The sequence below is a fragment of the Calypte anna genome, chromosome 18 (genome assembly GCF_003957555.1).
Source record: "Calypte anna isolate BGI_N300 chromosome 18, bCalAnn1_v1.p, whole genome shotgun sequence".
NCBI lineage: Eukaryota > Metazoa > Chordata > Aves > Apodiformes > Trochilidae > Calypte > Calypte anna.
This window is the reverse complement of record NC_044263.1, coordinates 5,207,124-5,226,501: the sequence shown is the minus strand read 5'-3', so window position 1 is coordinate 5,226,501 and position 19,378 is coordinate 5,207,124. Positions and strand designations below refer to the sequence as shown.

At 41.9% G+C, this 19,378-nt stretch overlaps 1 protein-coding gene and 1 long non-coding RNA gene across 4 annotated transcripts in view; one reads left to right on the top strand and one right to left on the bottom strand.

Annotated features, from left to right (window-relative positions):
- LOC115599304 overlaps positions 1–19,378 on the top strand; it is a 57,207-nt gene that overhangs the window by 31,446 nt on the left and 6,383 nt on the right. The window contains exons 5-6 of one of the 3 annotated variants that reach the window (XR_003988297.1): positions 9,164–9,280; positions 18,673–18,771. The exons of 1 other annotated variant lie outside the window; for it this stretch is intronic. This is a non-coding gene — a long non-coding RNA (uncharacterized LOC115599304). The remainder of the gene's footprint in view (positions 1–9,163; positions 9,281–18,672; positions 18,772–19,378) is intronic. One more of the 3 variants, XR_003988296.1, reaches the window with a different exon arrangement.
- On the bottom strand, positions 955–18,865 carry LOC103529093 (myosin heavy chain, skeletal muscle, adult). Its single transcript, XM_030461705.1, has 38 exons — positions 18,659–18,865; positions 18,427–18,570; positions 18,178–18,334; positions 17,586–17,613; positions 17,377–17,488; positions 17,200–17,292; positions 17,005–17,068; positions 16,815–16,913; positions 16,610–16,713; positions 16,384–16,522; positions 15,313–15,431; positions 15,066–15,215; positions 14,357–14,527; positions 12,454–12,767; positions 12,295–12,352; positions 10,987–11,074; positions 10,780–10,897; positions 10,313–10,436; positions 9,364–9,500; positions 9,018–9,273; positions 7,364–7,606; positions 7,080–7,256; positions 6,850–6,995; positions 6,671–6,761; positions 6,191–6,580; positions 5,880–6,006; positions 5,667–5,785; positions 5,175–5,371; positions 4,612–4,795; positions 4,360–4,525; positions 4,063–4,187; positions 3,566–3,874; positions 3,262–3,465; positions 2,856–2,981; positions 2,590–2,760; positions 2,400–2,504; positions 2,207–2,302; positions 955–1,108 (listed from the first exon to the last, which is right to left on the bottom strand). The coding sequence occupies exons 1-38, from the start codon at positions 18,863–18,865 to the stop codon at positions 956–958; spliced, it is 5,811 nt and encodes a 1,936-aa protein (XP_030317565.1). The 3' UTR covers position 955.

Here is a 19,378-nt window from a genome sequence, read left to right as displayed (position 1 = left end):
TCCATGGTGCAGTGTATCATGACTGTTGACAACTTACTCAGAAACTGATGTTTATGATTTGCAACTGCCAGGATCACAAACAGAAGCAGGAAAAACAAAAAGGAAAGGGATCACCCTCTCCTGCCTCTCACATGAGGAGTAAAAAACCAAAAGAAACAAAACTAAAGAAGGACTGTTTAGAGCATGCATGAGACCATAGACCTAAGCAGCAATGAGAAAACAAATGAAAACTTTTCCTCATAAAGAGGAATCTACGCTCTTTATTCTCTAGGTATTGAGGAGGTTACAAAACCAAATCTCAGAAGAAAGTGACTGAGAGGTTCACATTTTGTGCATCCCTCAGGTCACTTTGTTGCCTCAGGACAGCCTTACTCTTCCTCTCCTATCTTCTTGCCATGAATCTCCCGACTCTTTGCTCGGAGCTTGTTGACCTGTGACTCTGCAATGTCAGCCCGCTCCTCGGCTTCCTCCAGCTCGTGCTGGATCTTGCGGAACTTGGAGAGGTTGACATTGGACAACTCCTCCTGTGCAAGGAGAGGGAGTTGGTATTGAGGAGCCCAGGGCTGGGGTTTCACTCCTCTCACATGTTGGACTTGAAGAGCTATAGCTGTTCTGCAGGGAAAAGTCCAGACTTCCATCTCCTTCATAGACTGATGACCTAGAAGCCTCACAGAAACCTTCTCCTTTCCTTACCCATACAACACCCACAACACATTGCTTCTCCCTTCCTCCAGCCAGGAAAGCAAGAAAACCTCTGCTGTAATGCCCTACACCAGGCTTGGTCAGAAACAAAACTAAAGAAGGCACTGTGTGTGTTTATAGCATGCATACAGATTAATCTATTTTATTTATTCTCTAGACACAGGGTAGGTACAAAGACACATTGCAGAAGAAAGTGACTGAGAGGTTCACATTTTGTGAATTGCTCAGGTCACTTTGTTGCCTCAGGACAGCCTCACTCTTCCTCTTCTATCTTCCTATGAAACTCCCGACTCTTTGCTCGGAGCTTGTTGACCTGTGACTCTGCAATGTCAGCCCGCTCCTCGGCTTCCTCCAGCTCGTGCTGGATCTTGCGGAACTTGGAGAGGTTGACATTGGATAATTCCTCCTGTGCAGGGAGAGGGAGTTGGTGTTGAGGAGCCCAGGGCTGGGGTTTCACTCCTCCCACACCTTGGCCTTGCACAGCTGTGGCTGTTCCTGGAGGACAGCCCAGACCTCCATTCCCTCCAACACACCAGTGCTTATTATACATAAGCCTCACACAGACATCCTCATCCTCCCCTTTTTTGAAGAACAGTTGTAGGCAGAGCACAATTAGGTTTGAACATAATTCTGTTCTGAAATGTGGGAAGGAAACAAAATGGGATGCTGGAAATCAGATTTTGTTAGCTCTGTAACTAAATGCTCAAATACTGTTGCAGACCCTGAGATGGGTTAGGAGTTTGTAGATGTAAGTCCATGAAGTCTCCTCAGTGTCCCTCTCATACATTCCCTCATCTGAGTCCAGAATCCCTTGTCTTTACTGAACTATTGCAACAGTAAGGAAGCCATGCTCAGACACTTGTACATTCAGGGTCTGCAGGGCTTGCATCAGCTCATCCGTGACTGCAGCATGTCCAGAAAAAAGGCAGAGGCACAATACTAAATGCAGTGCACAGTGTGGCTTGGGAGTGTAATTCCAGTGTCTTCTATATCTCCTGAAATTTCCCTGGCCATGTATAAATACAGAATTCCCTATACTAGGTAGGTATATACTGAATGAGAGGGATTTCTTATGCAATAGTTTTGTGTTCTGCAGTACAGACTTCTGGAGTTTTGTATTGTAATGCACTTTGACATAATCACCAAGCTTCTCCAAGTTGCAAGGGTCACAGGAAGTTTTCATCCAGAAAATTAAGTGGTTTTCAGAAGTCTGAAAATATTCTTTAGAAAACTTCTTAATATATTGTATCGTCACTCTTACTAATTCGAAATTCCTGAAAACTACTTACAGGTTACATTTTGTTATAGTGAAAAAAAAATATTTTCATTTGCTGCACTCATCCTTTCATTCCTAAAAGTAAGTATAATTTATAGGCATTTCAAAGAACTTGAAGCCCTCCACTACTAACCAATGGCAAATTCCGAATTTTTTATATTCATCCAAACAATGACTCTGCTACCTGCTTGTAACATGATTCTTGTAAGCACTCAGAGTGATACTTACAGCCTCCTCAGACTGTCTCTTGTAGGATTTCACCTTCATCTGCAGCTTGTCCACCAGATCCTGCAGCCTGAGAATATTCTTCCTGTCTTCCTCCGACTAAAGCAGTTGGCAAACAAGGTAGACAGTATGTCAGCATACTCTGCAAGTACCTCTGCACGAGGGTACATCAGCCCACACAGTCCTCCTGCCTTACCTGGTAGGTCAGCTCCTTCACCCTCCTCTCGTACTTGCGCACACCCTTCACGGCTTCAGCGCTGCGCTTCTGCTCAGCATCAACCTCCCCTTCCAGCTCCCGCACCTGCAATGACAAGTCCACTTTGGAGCTTCCCTGATGGATGCTCACCTGACATGGCTGCTCATGCACAAACAAAAGCTCTACGCACCCTGGCCTCCAGCTTCTGGATCTGCTTCTTGCCTCCCTTCAGAGCCAACTGCTCAGCCTCATCCAGACGAAGCTGCAGATCCTTCACTGTCTGGTCCAGGTTCTTCTTCATCCTCTCCAGGTGGGCACTGGTGTCCTGCTCCTTCTTCAGCTCTTCTGCCATCATGGCTGCCTGATGAGACCAAAAGAGCAAAAGTAATTTTGGGGCTGGAGACCTTTTAGGGGGAAGGCACTTATCTGAAGCAGTGCAAAGAACCCCCAGCTCACATCTGTGATGGCCTTCTTGGCCTTCTCTTCAGCATTGCGGGCTTCCTGGATCGTATCCTCCATTTCCCCTTGAATTTGGGTAATGTCTGTTTCCAGCTTCTTCTTGGTGTTGATCAAGCTGGTGTTCTGCACGAAGAGAAATTGCAAGACATGTCTTTTTGGGCCTGCAATACCAAACTTACCACTTGAGTCAAGTCTTTACTCCTCAAGCTTGAAGTTAAAAATCTGGTTTTCTTTTTTAAATGTTTCGTTACAAAATGTGATTGGCAGGTGATGGTTGCTGAGTAGGCTGTTCCTTGTGTACAGCAATAGAGAGGCCATTCTGATATTCCCCATCCTCTGGTGTAAAGCAGCCATCTGTGTTTGTTGAGGATCAACACAACTGCTTTTGACACCACACCCTCACCTGGGTATGGAGGAGCTGCACACGTTCAGTGGCATCCAGAAGCTCCTGTTCAGCCAATTTCCTCGACCGCTCTGTCTGCTCCAGGGCTGCCCGTAGCTCCTCAATTTCAGCCTGCAGCAGGTTTGCTCTGCGCTCCACCATGGCCACCTGCTCCTTCAGGTCCTCCTGTGTCCTGAGAGCATCATCCAGGTGTATCTGCGTATCCTGTAAAAGAGGCAAGAGCAACCAGGAGGATGCAGTGTGTGCTTGGGTGCTCAGTATGTCAAGACTGAAATTTCTTGTTCTGTTAGTTTGCTAGACGGACCTTGAGCACTCCCTGTGTGTTCCTCAGGTTCTTTTGTGCCTCTGCAGCCACACGGTTGGCATGGCTGAGCTGGATCTCCATTTCATTCAGGTCTCCTTCCATCTTCTTCTTCAGACGCAGGGCTTCATTCCTGCTCCTGATCTCAGCATCCAGGGTGGTCTGCAAGGACTCCACAACTCGGAGGTGGTTTCTCTTCATCTGGTCAATCTCCTCATCTTTCTCTGCTATCTTCCTGTCAACCTCAGACTTCACCTGGTTGAGCTCAAGCTGGAGGCGCATGATCTTCCCCTCTTCATGTTCAAGGGAGGCCTGGACAAGTTGAAGTAACCATTCAGAACACCAATGAAAATACTGCTTGCGTCCTAGGTAATGACAGTTTCAGGAGATCTCAGCTGACTGTGCTCCCCAGACAGAACAGAAGGGGACCAAGCAGTTTTAGGGACATTTCCCCAGTGCTTATCTCTTCAGTGCAGACCCCAGGGATTATGGACATGTACCTCAGCTTCCTCCAGAGCAGCCTGGATTTCTGATTTTTCCTGCTCAATCTGCTTCTTGATTTTCTCCAGCTCATGAATCGCCTTTCCTCCCTCAGCAATCTGCTCCGTGAGGTCGGAAATCTCCTCTGGGAGAGCAAAGACCAATGTCATGGTCAGGCAGAGAGATGGATGGGAAGGGCCCTGCCACACCAAGGTGACAGGCATCTCTGCAAACCTGTGGCAACAGAGCCATGTGGAGTGCTGGGTAGTGGTGGTCAGTGAGAAGGCCCTGCCAGCAGCAGAGGGCCAGGGACTTACGCTGCAAGTTCTTGTTCTCACGCTTCAGCGTCTCCAGGTGGTCCAAGGACTCCTCATAGGCATTCTTCATCTTAAAGAGCTCCGTGCTGAGCGAGCGAGACTCCTTCTGGGAGGCTTCCAGCTCAGCCTGCGTTTCCTCATACTTCTGCTTCCATTCTGCCAGGATCTGAAGAGAAATGGGGCATGAGTATGGAGGTGACAATCAGGAGGGGAGGCTCTGCCCAGGAGCCCCAGGGCTGGAGCCCAAAAGACCTTGTCAAAGTTCCTCTGCTTCTTATCCAGAGCTGCGCAGGCAGCGTTTGATCTCTCCACATCAATCATCAAGTCCTCCACTTCATTCTGCAACCTCTGCTTTGTCTTTTCCAGGGAAGAACATTTGGCATTGATGGCTTCGACATGTTCCTCTGCATCCTGCAGGCGCTGTGCCAGCTTCTTCCTGGAAGGAGGTAAGTCTAGCTCCTAATTGGGTACTAAATTGGACTGTGCTTTTTTATTTTCACTAGAGTGCAGAAGCACATTGAAGTCCTTATGTACACAGTGTAGAACTTATCCCACCCATTCATTTTTCTTCCTTTTTTCTTTCCCCCAGCTCAAGCTATCACTATGTCCTTTGCATACACCACAAATTGCCTGTCTCCTGCAATCTTTGTTATGTAGTGTATTTTACCTGTGTTTTTCAAAAACACTCCCTTTGTAGTACATATTCCTGTTACATATAACTCCTTCCCAACCTAGAATTAGCCTTTCACTTTTTAGCATCTCATTCCTGTCTTCAAACTTTTAGTATTGTTTTCTTCCAGTCCTTCCCCACATACTTGGCCTCCTCCAGCTCCTCTGTGCGCTGAATAGCATCTGTCTCATATTTGGTTCTCCACTGGGCCACTTCACTGTTGGCCTTGGACAGGGCACGCTGCAGCTCCCCCTTGGCCTCCTGCTCCTCCTCGTACTGTTCCCGCAGCAAGTCACAGTCGTGGCGAGCAGACTGCAAGGAATGGGCTAGGGCATTCTTCGCCTAGTGTTAAAAAAAGTTGCAATAATGGTCAGAAATATCATGGGATATTTTGTCTTAGTGGTATTTTGACACTAGAATATATCACAGAGAAACACTGATTAAATTGCATCATTAAAAATCCATTAAAAAAGCCAGGATCTGAAATACTGAAAAAATCTGCAAATGCTGCCCTGACAGGACCTCGACCTCATGACATAGTGGAATGTTTTGTGTTTTTAAGTAGATCACCATTTTGAAAAATGTACGAAAAACAAATGATGCAAAATATTTCATATGTAACGTGAAATATTTTCACCTTTATCTCTTCCTCTAATTGTCGCTTCAATTCTTCAACCTGCTGGGTGAAAGCCTGTTTCCCTCTAGACAGCTGAGAAATTAAAGCATCTTTTTCCTCCCCCTGGCGTGCATATTCACCTGGCAAAGTTTGTAAAGAAGAAAATATTTTAACAGCCAAGAGAGTCATTCAGTGGGTTGCCACATTTTGCAATCAGAGATCCAAATGCTGTACCAGATTCTGTCTGCAGACGAGCCTTTTGAGCACTGAGGTCACTGATCAAGCGCTGATTCTGCTCCTCCTTTGATTTAAATTCACTGAGTTGATCTTCCAGAGTGCGGCACATTTTCTCCAAGTTTGCCTATATGTCAATCACACATGAGGAAGTAGAGATAATACCTTGATTCAGACTAGTTACAGCAGGACAATACATCCAGAACGTTCAGTTTACATATCTATAGACTATGTGCATATGTGAACCGTTAAATAAAGATAAAACACAAATGCTGAATTATTTTAAATTACCAATAAAAGTTATCGTGTACCTTGGCTTTGGAGACAGACTCCATATTACTGGCCAGGTCGTCAATCTCCATCTTCAGCTCACTCTTCTCTTTCTCTAGTTTCTGCTTCACCCGTTGCAGGTTGTCAATCTGCTCCCCAAGCTCAGCCGTGCTGTCCGCGTGCTTCTTCCGCAGGGCGGCAGCCGTGGCTTCGTGCTGCAGCGTGGCCTCTTCCAGGTCACGGCGCATCTTCTGAAATTCTGCCTCACGCTTCTTGTTCATCTCAATCTGAGCTGAGGTAGCTCCTCCTGCTTCTTCCAGCCGCTCGCTGATCTCCTCTAGCTCCCTGGAGAGGTCAGCCCGCTGCTTCTCTGCTTTTGCCCGAGACGTTCGCTCAGCCTCAATTTCCTCCTCCAGTTCCTCAATACGAGCCTGGGGAACATTAGGAACAGCCCTTCACACCCACACCTTTGTCCCAGTTGATGGCTTTTGGATGGGTTGAAAGAAGGAAAAGAGACTCACCTGCAGCTCCTTGATCTTCTTCTGCAACTGGATGCCCAGAAGTTGCTCATCCTCAATTCTGCTCTGGATCTGGCTGATTTCAAAGTCTTTCCTTGGGGCAAAGCAAACCCTGTTAGTGCCTGAACAAAACCACCCAAGTGCACCAGCCCAGCCCTCAGGTGTTCCACAGCCATACTTACTTCTTCAGTTTCTCATCCAGCTGCTGTTTATCATTTTCCAGATCCATTATGCTGTCATGGGACAGCTTCAGGTCTCCTTCCAGTTTCCTCTTGGCTCTCTCAAGGTCCATGCGCAGTTTCTTTTCTTGCTCCAGGGACCCTTCCAGCTACAACAAACAAGACCATCCATGTTCTACCAGCCGGTCTAACTCCACACCTGTCCTGTTCTTGCTCTATGCCTGTGTGCTTACATCATCCACTTGCTGCTCCAGCTTGGTCTTTGCTTTGGTCAGAGTATTGACTTTGTCCTCCTCTGCTTGCAGGTCATCTAGCGTCTGCTGATGGGCCTCTTGGAGGGCTTTCTTCTCTTTTGTCAGCTTCACAATGGTCTCATCCAGGGTTGCCATCTCCTCTGTGAGGTTTTTCACCTTTGAGAAGAAGGGAGCAAGTGCAGATAAAAAATATTGTTTAAAAGTTGATACTGTATAATAAAACAACAATCTTTTCACAAGGGAGAGTGACATCTGCTTCATACCTTGTTTTCAGTTGCGTGTTTTTCCTTCTCAGCCTTGGCTAATGTCAACTCAAGGTCATCAATATCTTTCTTCAGCTCTGAACATTCATCCTCCAGTTTCCTCTTCTTGGCTGTCAGCTCAGCATTAATTTCTTCTTCATCCTCAGCCCTTTCAGTCACCTCTTTAACTTTGGCTTCTAGCTGGATTTTAGTTTTGATGAGCTGGTCACATCTTTCCTCAGCATCAGCCAAAGCATCAGCTTCCTTGTAAGGTAATATGAGGTTTAGAGATATCAAGATTATAACAATCAATATCAAGAATATCAAGATTCTTAACTTCATATTTCAGAGTCCTGAATAGTAAGTTTTTAGTTGAAAAATTTGCTTTGTTTCCAACAGACTGGTATAAAATGCAGAACTGATTTTATATTCTTGCTTTTGAAACAGCCAGTTTGGAAGCTAAAACAAAAGCAGATTATTTTCAATCTACATAGTGATTTTTTATATATCTGTGCAAGGTATGGATTCCGATATCTCATAATATCTAAGATTAGAACAAAATACATAAATTTGGTTTTATTCATAGGAATATCTCCAAAGTTTATGAAGTGCTGAGTGACAACCATTTGCACATATAAACCATTGGCATAAAATACCAAAGTGACAGTTATACTCACATCATGGCTATATTTCTCTTTTTTCACCCTTCTCTCTTTTTGAAGAAACTGTTTCTGAGTTAGATTTTCATTACTATGGCCAAAAAATACTCAGTCTGTAAAAACTCTGCCTTTTCTCTTTGAGATTTTCATCAGCTAAGAAGAAAATGGTGTTGATAGAAAATTTTGTCTGTAGGATTTTTTGCAACTGATACCCTGTGGTACTTGTTATATTTTGCTTCAAGTCCAATAGAAATAATATGAAATAAAAATATAAATTTAGTGGTGAGTGGATTTTTTTTGTCTTTTTACACTTTTCACAGTACGATGGAGGTATGTTAATATTCCTATATGTGACATATGCTGCACAATACTACTTTGAGGTTACAGTTCTTTCTATTCTGTGAATTAATTCATTTAGAAAACACAGCATTGCAACACCACAGATGTGTCACTTCATTTTATATAATGATTCTGAAGGATTCGGCAGAATGAGTGAGAAAATTGAATTCCTTTTCCTCTCACTTACTTCAGTATTAAAATGTATTAATATTATTATTAGCTAGGCCATCACCTACATTGGAAATAAATAATTTACCTTGTTTAATTGAAGGAGAAAGAGAGGTAAGAAACATCCTCTTAAACTTGTCCTAGATTTCCTAATTATATGGGTGTAAAGATAGGCATCCCTGGTTTTGGAGAGGTAGGAAAAAATTGATAGAAGAATAAACATGATACTACTAGAAGTAATGTTTCTTGATTACTCTGATGTAGTTTAACAGGAGGTAAATAATAGAAACTTCAGCATAGACCACAGAAAAGACTCACTCATTCAGTATCTTTACCACAGCCTCCTGACAGTCCATACTGAAGCTAGGTATATTTTCAAGAGCAGCACTTGGTGAAATACATCTGAATTAAATTATAGTTTCTCTATGCCTTTTTAAAATGTATTTGTTCATTGCATCCTGAGATTCACAGACAATTCAGTTAAGATGCAGCATATTGGTAGTACTCACCGCCTGCACTTGGAGCTGCAGGTCATTTTTCTCCTGCACCAGTTTCACCATTTTCTCCTCCAGCTCTTTCCTCTTGGCCTCAGACTTTGCAAGCTCTTCCTTAGTTTTCTCAAACTCTTGTTTCATGTTGGCCATTTCCTTCTCAGATTCTGCACTCTTCAGCAAGGGCTTGATCTTGAAGAACAGCTTCATCCAGGGCCAGTGCTTGACATTCATGAATGCACGAATGTTGTACTGGATGCAGTAAATGGACTCTCTGAATGGTAAGTGAAATTAATATTAAATATTTTGACCATGACAACTCAGTAAGACAAATACAGTGAAACTAATTTGAAGAAATGCCTACCTCCTCTCCACCATTCTCTGGTACTCCACTCTCATCAGGAAGCCCCTGCACCTTGCCTGTGTGCGAGTGATGAGCAGGGCAAGTTTCTCATCCCTCATCTCTTCCAAGAGACCTATAAGCCCAGCCTTGAAGAACACCTTAGGTAAGGATGAAAAAATAAGTGCAGTGTATGTGCTTGTTATTCAGCGTAGCCCAATACCCCATCCCCGTGGCACATAATATGAGATTTTTTGAGAGAGAGCAAAAGCACAAAGAATGTATACAGTGACAGAACCTCTTCTATATCTCCAAGGTTCCAGTTACCTGTACCTGTGGAACTACAATAGGCAGACATTTTGCCTTTGTTTTTATTAACTCTTTGTGGAAAAACACCATGAGAACAGATGGAACTATGTGAGATAGAGGTACAGTATACATCCTGGGAATGGTTGGAGGAGTATGGCTTCTCGATAATATTATGAACTTGTGCCAGGTGCAAGCTGTGGGAATGGTTAGTTAAGATTATTATTCGGGAATGAAGCACTGTAAGTGTGTTAACAAACAAAACTATAAATCGTTGAGTAGATATTGGGTACCTACAAATGTGTAGTGAACCATACAGTCGGGGCTTAGTCACTTAGTTATCTTAGTCTTTTTAAAATTTGTATTCTGCAAAATAAATTATTCTGATTACGTAGAGCAAAGTCCGTGCTTTCATGCCCTCCAGCAACTCTTGATTCTTTTACTATACAAATTTGTCTTAAATTAGGAACCCTTTATTAATCTATGATTAAAATCATCCTATGTCAATTAATTCTGTATTATTCAAGTTCTGAGTCAATAAGTACTTAATTGATTTATTTTAAATACATTGTGTGATCATTTCATGTAATATCTGGATAATCTAAGTATCATTCTCAAGCCATGCAAAGCAAAAACATATAATACTTGAAAAAAATAGTTCTTTTACCTTGGTGTGACCAAATTTGTATTGAGTGTGGTCTATATCAATTGATCCAAGAAGTTTCTCACAAGCCTTCTTGCTGTCAATGAACTGTCCCTCTGGGATAGCACTGGCGTTTAATACTTTGTATCTGGGAGAGAAAATGGAAGGACTTGCATTAGACTCAATGACCTTAAGGGTATTTTCCAATCTAAATGATTCTATGCTTCTGTGAATACAAGGAGGTCTGTTGTTGAGACCAGTTGACTGCAAGAAAGAGTCTAGGAACCATTGGGAGTGTAACAGCACTGCTAAACATAAACTTTAGCAGTTTATAAACTTTTATAACTTTATAAACATAAATTTTTATAAACATAAGTTTTATAAACTTTTTTTTAGGCCACTCTGCTGGCCTTGGTCACCTGAGGTGAAACTCAAATTTCAGAAGCTACTCAAGTTTGAAAAAATGATCCACAAAAGGAAAGAAATCTGACCTCTGTTTAAAATCTGCATACAGGACTCTGTTGGGAAACCCTTTCCTGCAAATTCTAATCCCTTCCAGCACTCCATTACACCGCAGCTGGTGAAGCACCAGTTCATGCTCCATGGCACCTGCAATTCAGAGCACAAATATATGTAGTTCTGTAATATAGAGTCAAAGAGCTATACCATACTGAAAACCTTCTGTATGTGAGTCTTACCAGGTGTTTTTGTTTCATTTGGGATGATGCAGCGTACAAAGTGTGGGTGGGTGCTTCGTAGATTGGTCATCAGCTTGTTTAAATTCTCCTGGGAGAGTCATTAAAATTGTAGATTAGCACATGGAATTTCCCTTAAGCATCAAGCCCTCTGAAATGAGATTATGAGGTATCAGACAAAAATTAGATTGCAGAATCCTGAACTGCAGATCCCCAGACCAGTTTTTCTGAGTTTCCATCACAGATCTTTGCTGTTATTAATTTGGTGTATAAAGTGCTTTTGATTAATCTGTAGGAAATTCTATACTACACATATGATTTTAGTACATTTCACTGACTATAGTGGAATGACTTCATTAGAAATTATATCTATCTTCCATTGGATGTACCCAGAGAAACTGGTATGTTTCTGAGGCAGCTTGAATCATACTATACAGTAGGTATTTCAAGTGGGTCAAATGGAGCACATTACATAGAACCTTCCAGTTTTCCCCACTGAGCAAAAGGAAATTTTTAAAATTTGAATTCTATATATCTAGATTACATGCTTATCTTGAAAGGTAAGATGAGATGAACCCCAGCCATGTTTTGTGATTAATAATTTTATATTTATTTCTAAATAGCTATTGCCTATAATTAGCAGAGGGAAGAAGGTGCTTTCAGAGGACATGTCAGATTATGTAAATTAAGCAGCCAAAACATTAAATTGTCTAAACACGAAAGATAGTGGGAGAAAGTTTGAAAATGTAACAGAAATGTAAACCAAATTTGATATTTCTCCTATAATATTACCTCTAAAGTCCTATGACTATTAAACATAGGCTTATTGCATGATTTTTGAATTCTATATTCTGGCAATAATTTCCTGCTAAGTATCTGATATCTTAAAATCCATAAGCCAAGGACTGGTGGTATTTCATCTAGAGATTGCTCTCTGAACCACAGAGAAAAACTAGAGATATAAACAAACAGGCCAACCTCCATACCATTGGGCAGAATGTTGTGAAAGGACAGTACAAGGTTCCAGAGCCAGAGGTGGGCATGTAAGGGAACTCAGGTGGATTTCAGATACATAGTTTTTATATGACATTCTTCTATTTGAATATGTCATGGGACAGGTGGACAAAAAATAAAAATAAAAATAAAGCGTTCAAAAGAATGGAGCATAAATAAAGTAGTGTTACCTCTAGCAAAACATAGCCCAGTAATTTCAGGGTCTTTTACCACAACTAAGCCAAATAAAGACCATCCATTTTAAATGGTAGGTTTACCCCCTATCATTGCAAAAAACAGTGAGCTCTCTAACTGTACCCGGAAAAGAGCTGAGACAGTCTGGAAGGAGGAACCCTTTTTCTTGGCACCTTTCTTGCTAGCACTGGCATCTGCAAAATTGAAACGAAAATAAAACAGGTTTTAGGTTCTTGCCTTTTTGTAAACTGTACATCAGTGAAAATATGGCAATCATAGAACCCACCTGCTTCTGCTCCACCGTAGTTGGCAAAGAGTAAGGCCAGTGTCTTCACAGATGATTTCTGATACAACCCAATGACAGTTTCATTCAGAGGGTCCTTGTTCTTCTCCAGCCAGCCAGTGATGTTGTAATCCACTGTGCCAGCATAGTGCACCAGGGAGAAGTGGGCCTCAGCCTTGCCTTTGGCAGGCTTGGGTTTCTGGAAGTTGTTGGACTTGCCCAGATGCTGGTCATAGAGCTTGTTCTTGAAAGAGGCGTCAGTTGCCTTGGGGAACATGCACTCCTCTTCCAGGATGGAGAAGATGCCCATGGGCTGGAAGAAATGCACATGGGAAACAGATTTGACTTTAGTTTTCAGGGCAATAATGAACTTCACTTAGGCAGAGTAACAGAACACAGTCTGAGATACGTATAAGAAAATACTACTATTCAATTCCATTTTTTTAAGAAAATAAGAATGAAAGTATTGACACATTTTTAACATGAAATGAATCCTAAAGATTAATGAAAATTCTGTTATTTTCTGTTGAGAACATTTGTCTTGAGAACATCAAGAAATTAAAGCACTACCTTATTTTCCATAAAGACTCAAAGCACACAGAGGTATCTTAGACAACTGAACATGAATCCATAATAAACCCTTGCTGCAAAGGCTGACAGCTCATCCTGTGCTGCATTTAGAATGTTGCCAGCAGCTCCAGGCTGGGAAATATCTGGAGTGCTGTGTCCAGTTCTTGGCTTCCCAGTACAAAAGAAATGTGGACATAGTAGTGTGAGCCCAGTGACATCTCAAAGATATTTACATGACTGGAAAATCTGCAGTACAAGGATTAATTGAGAAAGATGGGACTGCTCTGCCTGGAAATCAGAAGGCTCTAGCTTATCAGCACGTAATGGGAGGAGATAAAGATGACAGGGATGGATGTTTCTCAGTGATCTCCAATGGTAGGTCAAGATGGAATAGGAATGAGCCTAGATACACAAAGTTGCATTTAAACAGAAGAAAAAAACCTTTACTGTAAGGGTGGTCAAAAGCTGGAACAGATTTACAAGACTATCTGTTGAGTATCCACCCTTGAAGATATTAAAAAAATAACTGGACATGGTCCTGAGCAACCTGTTGTAGATGACCCTGTGCTGACCAATGGGGTTGGACTTAGTGATCTCCAGAGCTGCTTTCAAATCTGAGCAGTTCTGTGATCCTAACTGCTTATTCCCCTGCCAGTCACTGAGCTTTTCATTTCCCATGCAGAATGACCACATTCTCATGGTCAAAGCTTGCACATATAAGTACAGTTCTGGCAGTTGTGTGTTCATATGCTAATTTTACAAAGACATAGCTATTGTGCTGTTGAGCTGAAAGGTGGGGACACTTTGACCTGGAAATTTAGTCTAGCAGTTTTGGAAGAACATTTTTAATGGAACTTTAACAATCTTTTGGCCCTTAAAAAGAGATCAGTACAGATTTGCAGCCACAAAGCTGTGTGAAATCACCTTGATGTGTCACTTGACAGAAAAAAAAAACTACAAGGCAAGATATTTTGAATAGCAAAACGTGAATTTTTGGACATGAACACAGAACTGTAGAATCATTTTGGTTGGAAAGGACCTTTAAGATCATCAAATTGAACCATGAACCCATCACTGCCAAGTCTACTACTAAACCATACCTCTCAACACCACAATTACACCTGGCTGTTAAATCCCTCCAGGGATGGTGATTCAACCACTTTTCTAGCATCCTGTTGTTTGATAAGCCATGCAATAAAGGAATTGTTCCTAATACCCAATTTAAACCTCCCTTGGAATATCTTGAGGTCATTTCCTCTTGTTCTATTGACTGAAACTTGGGAGCACTTTTAGAATTCCCCCATTTGTAATGTATTTGAGCAGAAAGGGTACCTTCTCAATGAGCTCAATGCAGGCAGCCAGGTCCATCCCAAAATCAATGAATGTCCATTCAATTCCCTCCTTCTTGTACTCCTCCTGCTCCAGCACAAACATGTGGTGGTTGAAGAACTGTTGCAGTTTCTCATTGGTGAAGTTGATGCACAGCTGTTCAAAGCTATTAAACTATAAATAAAATAAGAAAGACCCATGTCTGCAAGATGCAGCAAAATTTGAAAAACCTCATCCTTTAAAAATGAGAAATGCAACTATCTTAGTTTCATTGTCAAGTCTGTGCATTTCTTGAGACTGTTCTATGAAAAAAACCAAAGAAATGCATGAAATTATTTTTACAGAAGGATTTTTTTTTCATTGATAAAAATGTGAAGATAAAATATATTTCCATATAATTTGAGACCAAATTACAGGGAGGAAACCCCCCCCCAGTTAGGACTATCAGTATATACATGGTTTTATGCTCCTTGTCCTTGATCAATTAAACCAAGGAATTATTCTGATTGAACCATTCTATACTGTTGAGTTTGCACTTCTTGAAATAAGACAACTCTTTTGAAGAATCATGTTTTACTTGATGACAAATAAAGGCAATTAAGTACAAATATTTATGTGCTATCTTTACATGTTCATTAAAAATATGTCTCAGACTGATCATAAGATCCAGTTGTCATCTCTAAATAGCTCTTACCAAATCCTTGCTACTTACATCAAAGATCTCAAAGCCAGCAATGTCCAGCACACCAATGAAGTACTGTCTGGGCTGCTTGGTATCCAGCTGTTGGTTGATGCGAACAACCATCCACAGGAACATCCTCTCATAGAGAGCTTTGGCCAGAGCACCCACTGAATTGTGCACCTATAAGAAAAATAACTTCCAGAGTTATTTTCCAGAGCAGAGAAGAATAAAAAGAATCTTACTACAAAATGTAGTTTCAGGTTACCACGCTTCCTACCTGCTGTGCAGTTTGACCCTTGGTTACATATTCATTCCCCACCTTGACTCTGGGGAAGCAAAGTGCCTTGAGCATGTCAGCTGAGTTCAGGCCCATCAAGTAGGCAGCCTTGTCAGCAACTAAAAAGACAGAGGGAAAAGGATAAATTTAGTGTCATTAAGATAGACTTTGAATCCTGAAGTATTCTCTGAAGGCTGCAGGGCTCAGATTTATGTTCTTTGCAATCTTTTGGTAGGCTCTCATAGTGGTCAAAATCATCATTATGCGTATTAACATTTTCTGAAATAATTTATCTTTTAAAGTCTTCACTGAAGCATGTAGAAACTACTCATGTTTTCAAAAATCTTTTGGCACAAAATAGAAAGCTGCAGCTTGCAAGTCTGAGTATTTTTAGTAAATGCATAGCTCAGGAGCTGCAGTGACAATAGTTGGGTACAGATCTACATTCAGGTGATCAAAGCAACCCAATATTTAGGGTGGAACACAGAGATATCTCTGTGCTCTTTCAGATCAAGAGCCTACAACCATTTCTGAGCTTTAATTTCTGTAGAACGCCCTGGGTTTGATCCTTTTATCTATGGCAATTGCAGCCTCTTTTCTAGTCCTTTAACAAGAGGAAATGTACTCAGAGAGCTGAAGGCATGGGTTGCAGACCCTGCTCTAACAAAGGAGAGGAATTAAATACACTTTTCACACCAGAGTTTCCTGACAATCTAATAGATGAGGTTGATTGGGAACATATGTTTCCAATCATCCTGTCAGAGCTGAACCATTTGAGTGTTTCACAGCTGCAAGCCATGTTCCAACAAAGGAATGACTTGTACAGGAAGGATTGAATTCCTGGAAGACCATAAAGAAAAGTTTAAAATTTTTAATTATTTGTAGTATAAGATAGAAAAATACTGAGAACTTGGTGTGCTGAGAAGAGGACATGAGGACACAAGAGGACACATTTTTTCTGGCTTGCTGTTTCCCTTGGGATCCTAGAACCCAATACAGGAGAATTTCCTGTCTGTCACATACACAGTGGCTTACAGAAGCTTCTTACAGAAGTGTTCAGTTTGATGATACCTTCTGTGCCATCAGGCTCTGCTTGCTCCTCTCGTGGTTTCTGCTTAAACTTCAAGTTCCCATAATGCATGACAGCCCCTGTCAGCTTGTAGATGGCTGTCTTTTCCTCAGCAGTGAAGCCCAGGATGTCAATGGCACTCTAGTAATAAAATCAGTAAAGTGAAATTTTTGCATGTTATGTGTATGACCTGAGGCTGTTGATCTGCTTGGTTGTTGATCTACTTACATCTGTAGCCATCAGTTCCTCCTTGTCATCAATGCTGGGAACAGTGATCTCGCCTTGACTTACAAAAGGGAAGTCAAATGGGTTGGTAGTGATGAGGAGCATTTCTGAAAATAAACGCGTTCTTGGATTAAATTTTATCAGTTTTGTAATGTAGTTTAATGTTTCTCACTGATCTTTCTCCTAAAAGCTCAGTGATGCCTCCTACCAATTAGCTCTGGCTTCTTGTTGGACATGATCTGATAAAATATGTGGTAGCTTCTTTCTGCCTTGAGCTGGAAAGTGACTCTGGACTTCTCCAGCAGATCTGGCAAGGACAGCAGGAAGAGTCAGACACAAGACTGTACATAGAGGTAGGAATTCAGGTAGTAACAGGGTCAGGCTATGGGGTCTCTTACAAGTTTCAATGTCAGCAGAAGCCAATTTGCCAGTAGCTCCAAAGTGGATTCTGATGAATTTGCCCTGTTCAGGAGAAGAAGCAGCGTTTCAGCCTGGATGGGTTCTTTTGTCATCTGCTTCATGTGGAATATTGCTGGAGCCCTTCATTTATCTCTTCATGAGAGGAAGAGATTTTGTCCAAAGCCACAACTTACAAAACGTGAGGAATTGTCGTTCCTCACGGTCTTGGCGTTTCCAAAGGCCTCCAGCAGTGGGTTGGCGCTGATGATTTGATCCTCAAGCGTTCCCTACAGAAGGGTAATGATTGCTTTGAGAATGATCCTTTGAGAACAGAAGAAAACATTGGTTCAAGCCATTATCTATTAATTTACCTTCATTTTGCCAGACGTGTCCTCCTTCTTCTTCTCCCCGCTTGCTGCAATTGTTGCAAAGTACTGGATGACACGCTTTGTGTTCACAGTCTTCCCTGCACCAGATTCTCCACTGTCAAACCAAAGAGAGAAGCAGAGAGTGTGTGATCAGGCAGGAGGTCCCCTGGCACTGGGCAGCCCCACAGGGACCTGAACAGGGAGGTACTTACGTGATCAGGATCGACTGGTTCTCACGATCTGTGAAAGACAGAATGGACACAGTGTTATCAGATGACCTGGGTAAAGATGAGATAACTGGGAAGTAAAGTTGTAAACATAAGTCAGGGCTTCTTCAGAAAATCCAAGAGTACCCAGTACCCATCCTGAACCTAACAGTAGTGGGTATAAGCTGAAATGGATGCACAGAGTTGTCAGAGGCATGCGAAACTCACACAAGTTTTTCCCCTGCTTACCCTGTATGGAGTTCTCGTGAAATCTAATCAAACTGTCTATCTGTATTCAAAACAGAGGCTTATATGGAATAACAACTTTTAATTTCCCATCAGTGGAAAAGGTAGCAAACTCAGTTGAGTAATTTTTAGCAGTAGGAGAGTATAGAATTTCATACAATAAAGTGCAAGTTAACCACAGTACTAAGTCCACTCATTCGTCTGGGTCAGTATCACTTGAAATTAATTCCTGCATAACTCAAGTGCTGAATCATACACCTCCATGGTGGTTTTAGCTGTATCGTCACATGGTCCAGTGAGATCAGTGAGGTTTTTTTGGTTTATATTGCTGTGAGGGAGATAAAACACTCACCAGTGAGCATGAACTGATAGGCATTGTCAGAGATGGAGAAGATGTGTGGAGGAGCCTCCTGGCGCTTCTTGCCTCGGTAGGCCAACACCACCTCCGGGTTGTACACGGGCAGCCACTTGTAGGGGTTGACAGTGACACAGAAGAGACCCGAGTAGGTCTGTGAGGAAAGGAGACAGCCCGTTGGCTCCACTTAGCCTAGCAGAGTAGTTCCTGCTAGCTGCCCAAAGGGAGACTGTGGCTGGTACTTACGTAGATCATCCAGGCTGCATAACGCTCTTTGAGGTTGTACAGCACAGCGGGTTCATGGAGGTGGGTCATCATGGCCATGTCCTCGATTTTATCATACTTGGGAGGGTTCATGGGGAAGATCTGATCATCCTTCACAGTTAGGGTCTGCCAGGGAAATAAAAGATCCATACATGTTAGCTAAGAGCAGAGACTGGGAATAAAATAGAGCCCTTCCACTTTTTTTATCACTCACCTCTCCACCTTCAGTCTTGACAGTGACCTTTCCTGTTTCTCTGCTCTGGATTGTACCTTTCACAAAGGATTCCTTAGGATGCACCACAAAGACGGATGACTTGGCATCAAAAGGTTTGTTCTGGGCTGCAATTCTTTCCTTCTCTGACTTCCGGAGGTAGGGAGCTGCCTCCCCAAAGATGGCCATCTCAGCATCTCCAGAGGCCATGTCTGCGTTTTATTGAACGCACGACAGCAGGAGTGTCTGGTGGACACTAATGGGAAGGAACAGTATAGCACTGATTTTTTACATCTCTTCTTAAAGACTGTGAAAATTTGTGTATCATGTGATTTGCTTTCTCTTCACAATCTTAGTATTTTCAACATCTAAAATGAGCTAACTACAGACTCATTTTTAGGTCAGCTCAGGAGAGCAATTTTTAGTGACTTTTCAGAATGGTAGATTTGGTGATTTAAGAATATCATGTCTGTAAAATAAGAGTGAATTTGCTGAGTGAATTTCACTAAGACATCACTCTTAGGGATGATAATACAGTTAGGACATTTTTTTAAAAGGTGAAGAAATAGTGAAGTAACATTTCTGAAAAACTGTTGTTTAGGTGACCTACAGTCTTGGAAAACACTGAACCTGGGGGACATTTATCTATTGAATATAATAGAATATAAAATGGAAGAAAGACAGTGGGAAATTAGTGAATTTTGTTAATGACATTTTCAACTG

Coding starts and splice junctions, on each gene's coding strand:
- LOC103529093 (XM_030461705.1), bottom strand. CDS start 18,865: ATGGCCTCTGGAGATGCTGAGATGGCCATCTTTGGGGAGGCAGCTCCC. Junction 17,614..18,177: donor CTATCAGTTCATGCTCACTG/GTGAGTGTTTTA, acceptor TGTCTTTCACAG/ATCGTGAGAACCAGTCGATC. Junction 3,875..4,062: donor CTGCTCTGGAGGAAGCTGAG/GTACATGTCCAT, acceptor CAACTTGTCCAG/GCCTCCCTTGAACATGAAGA.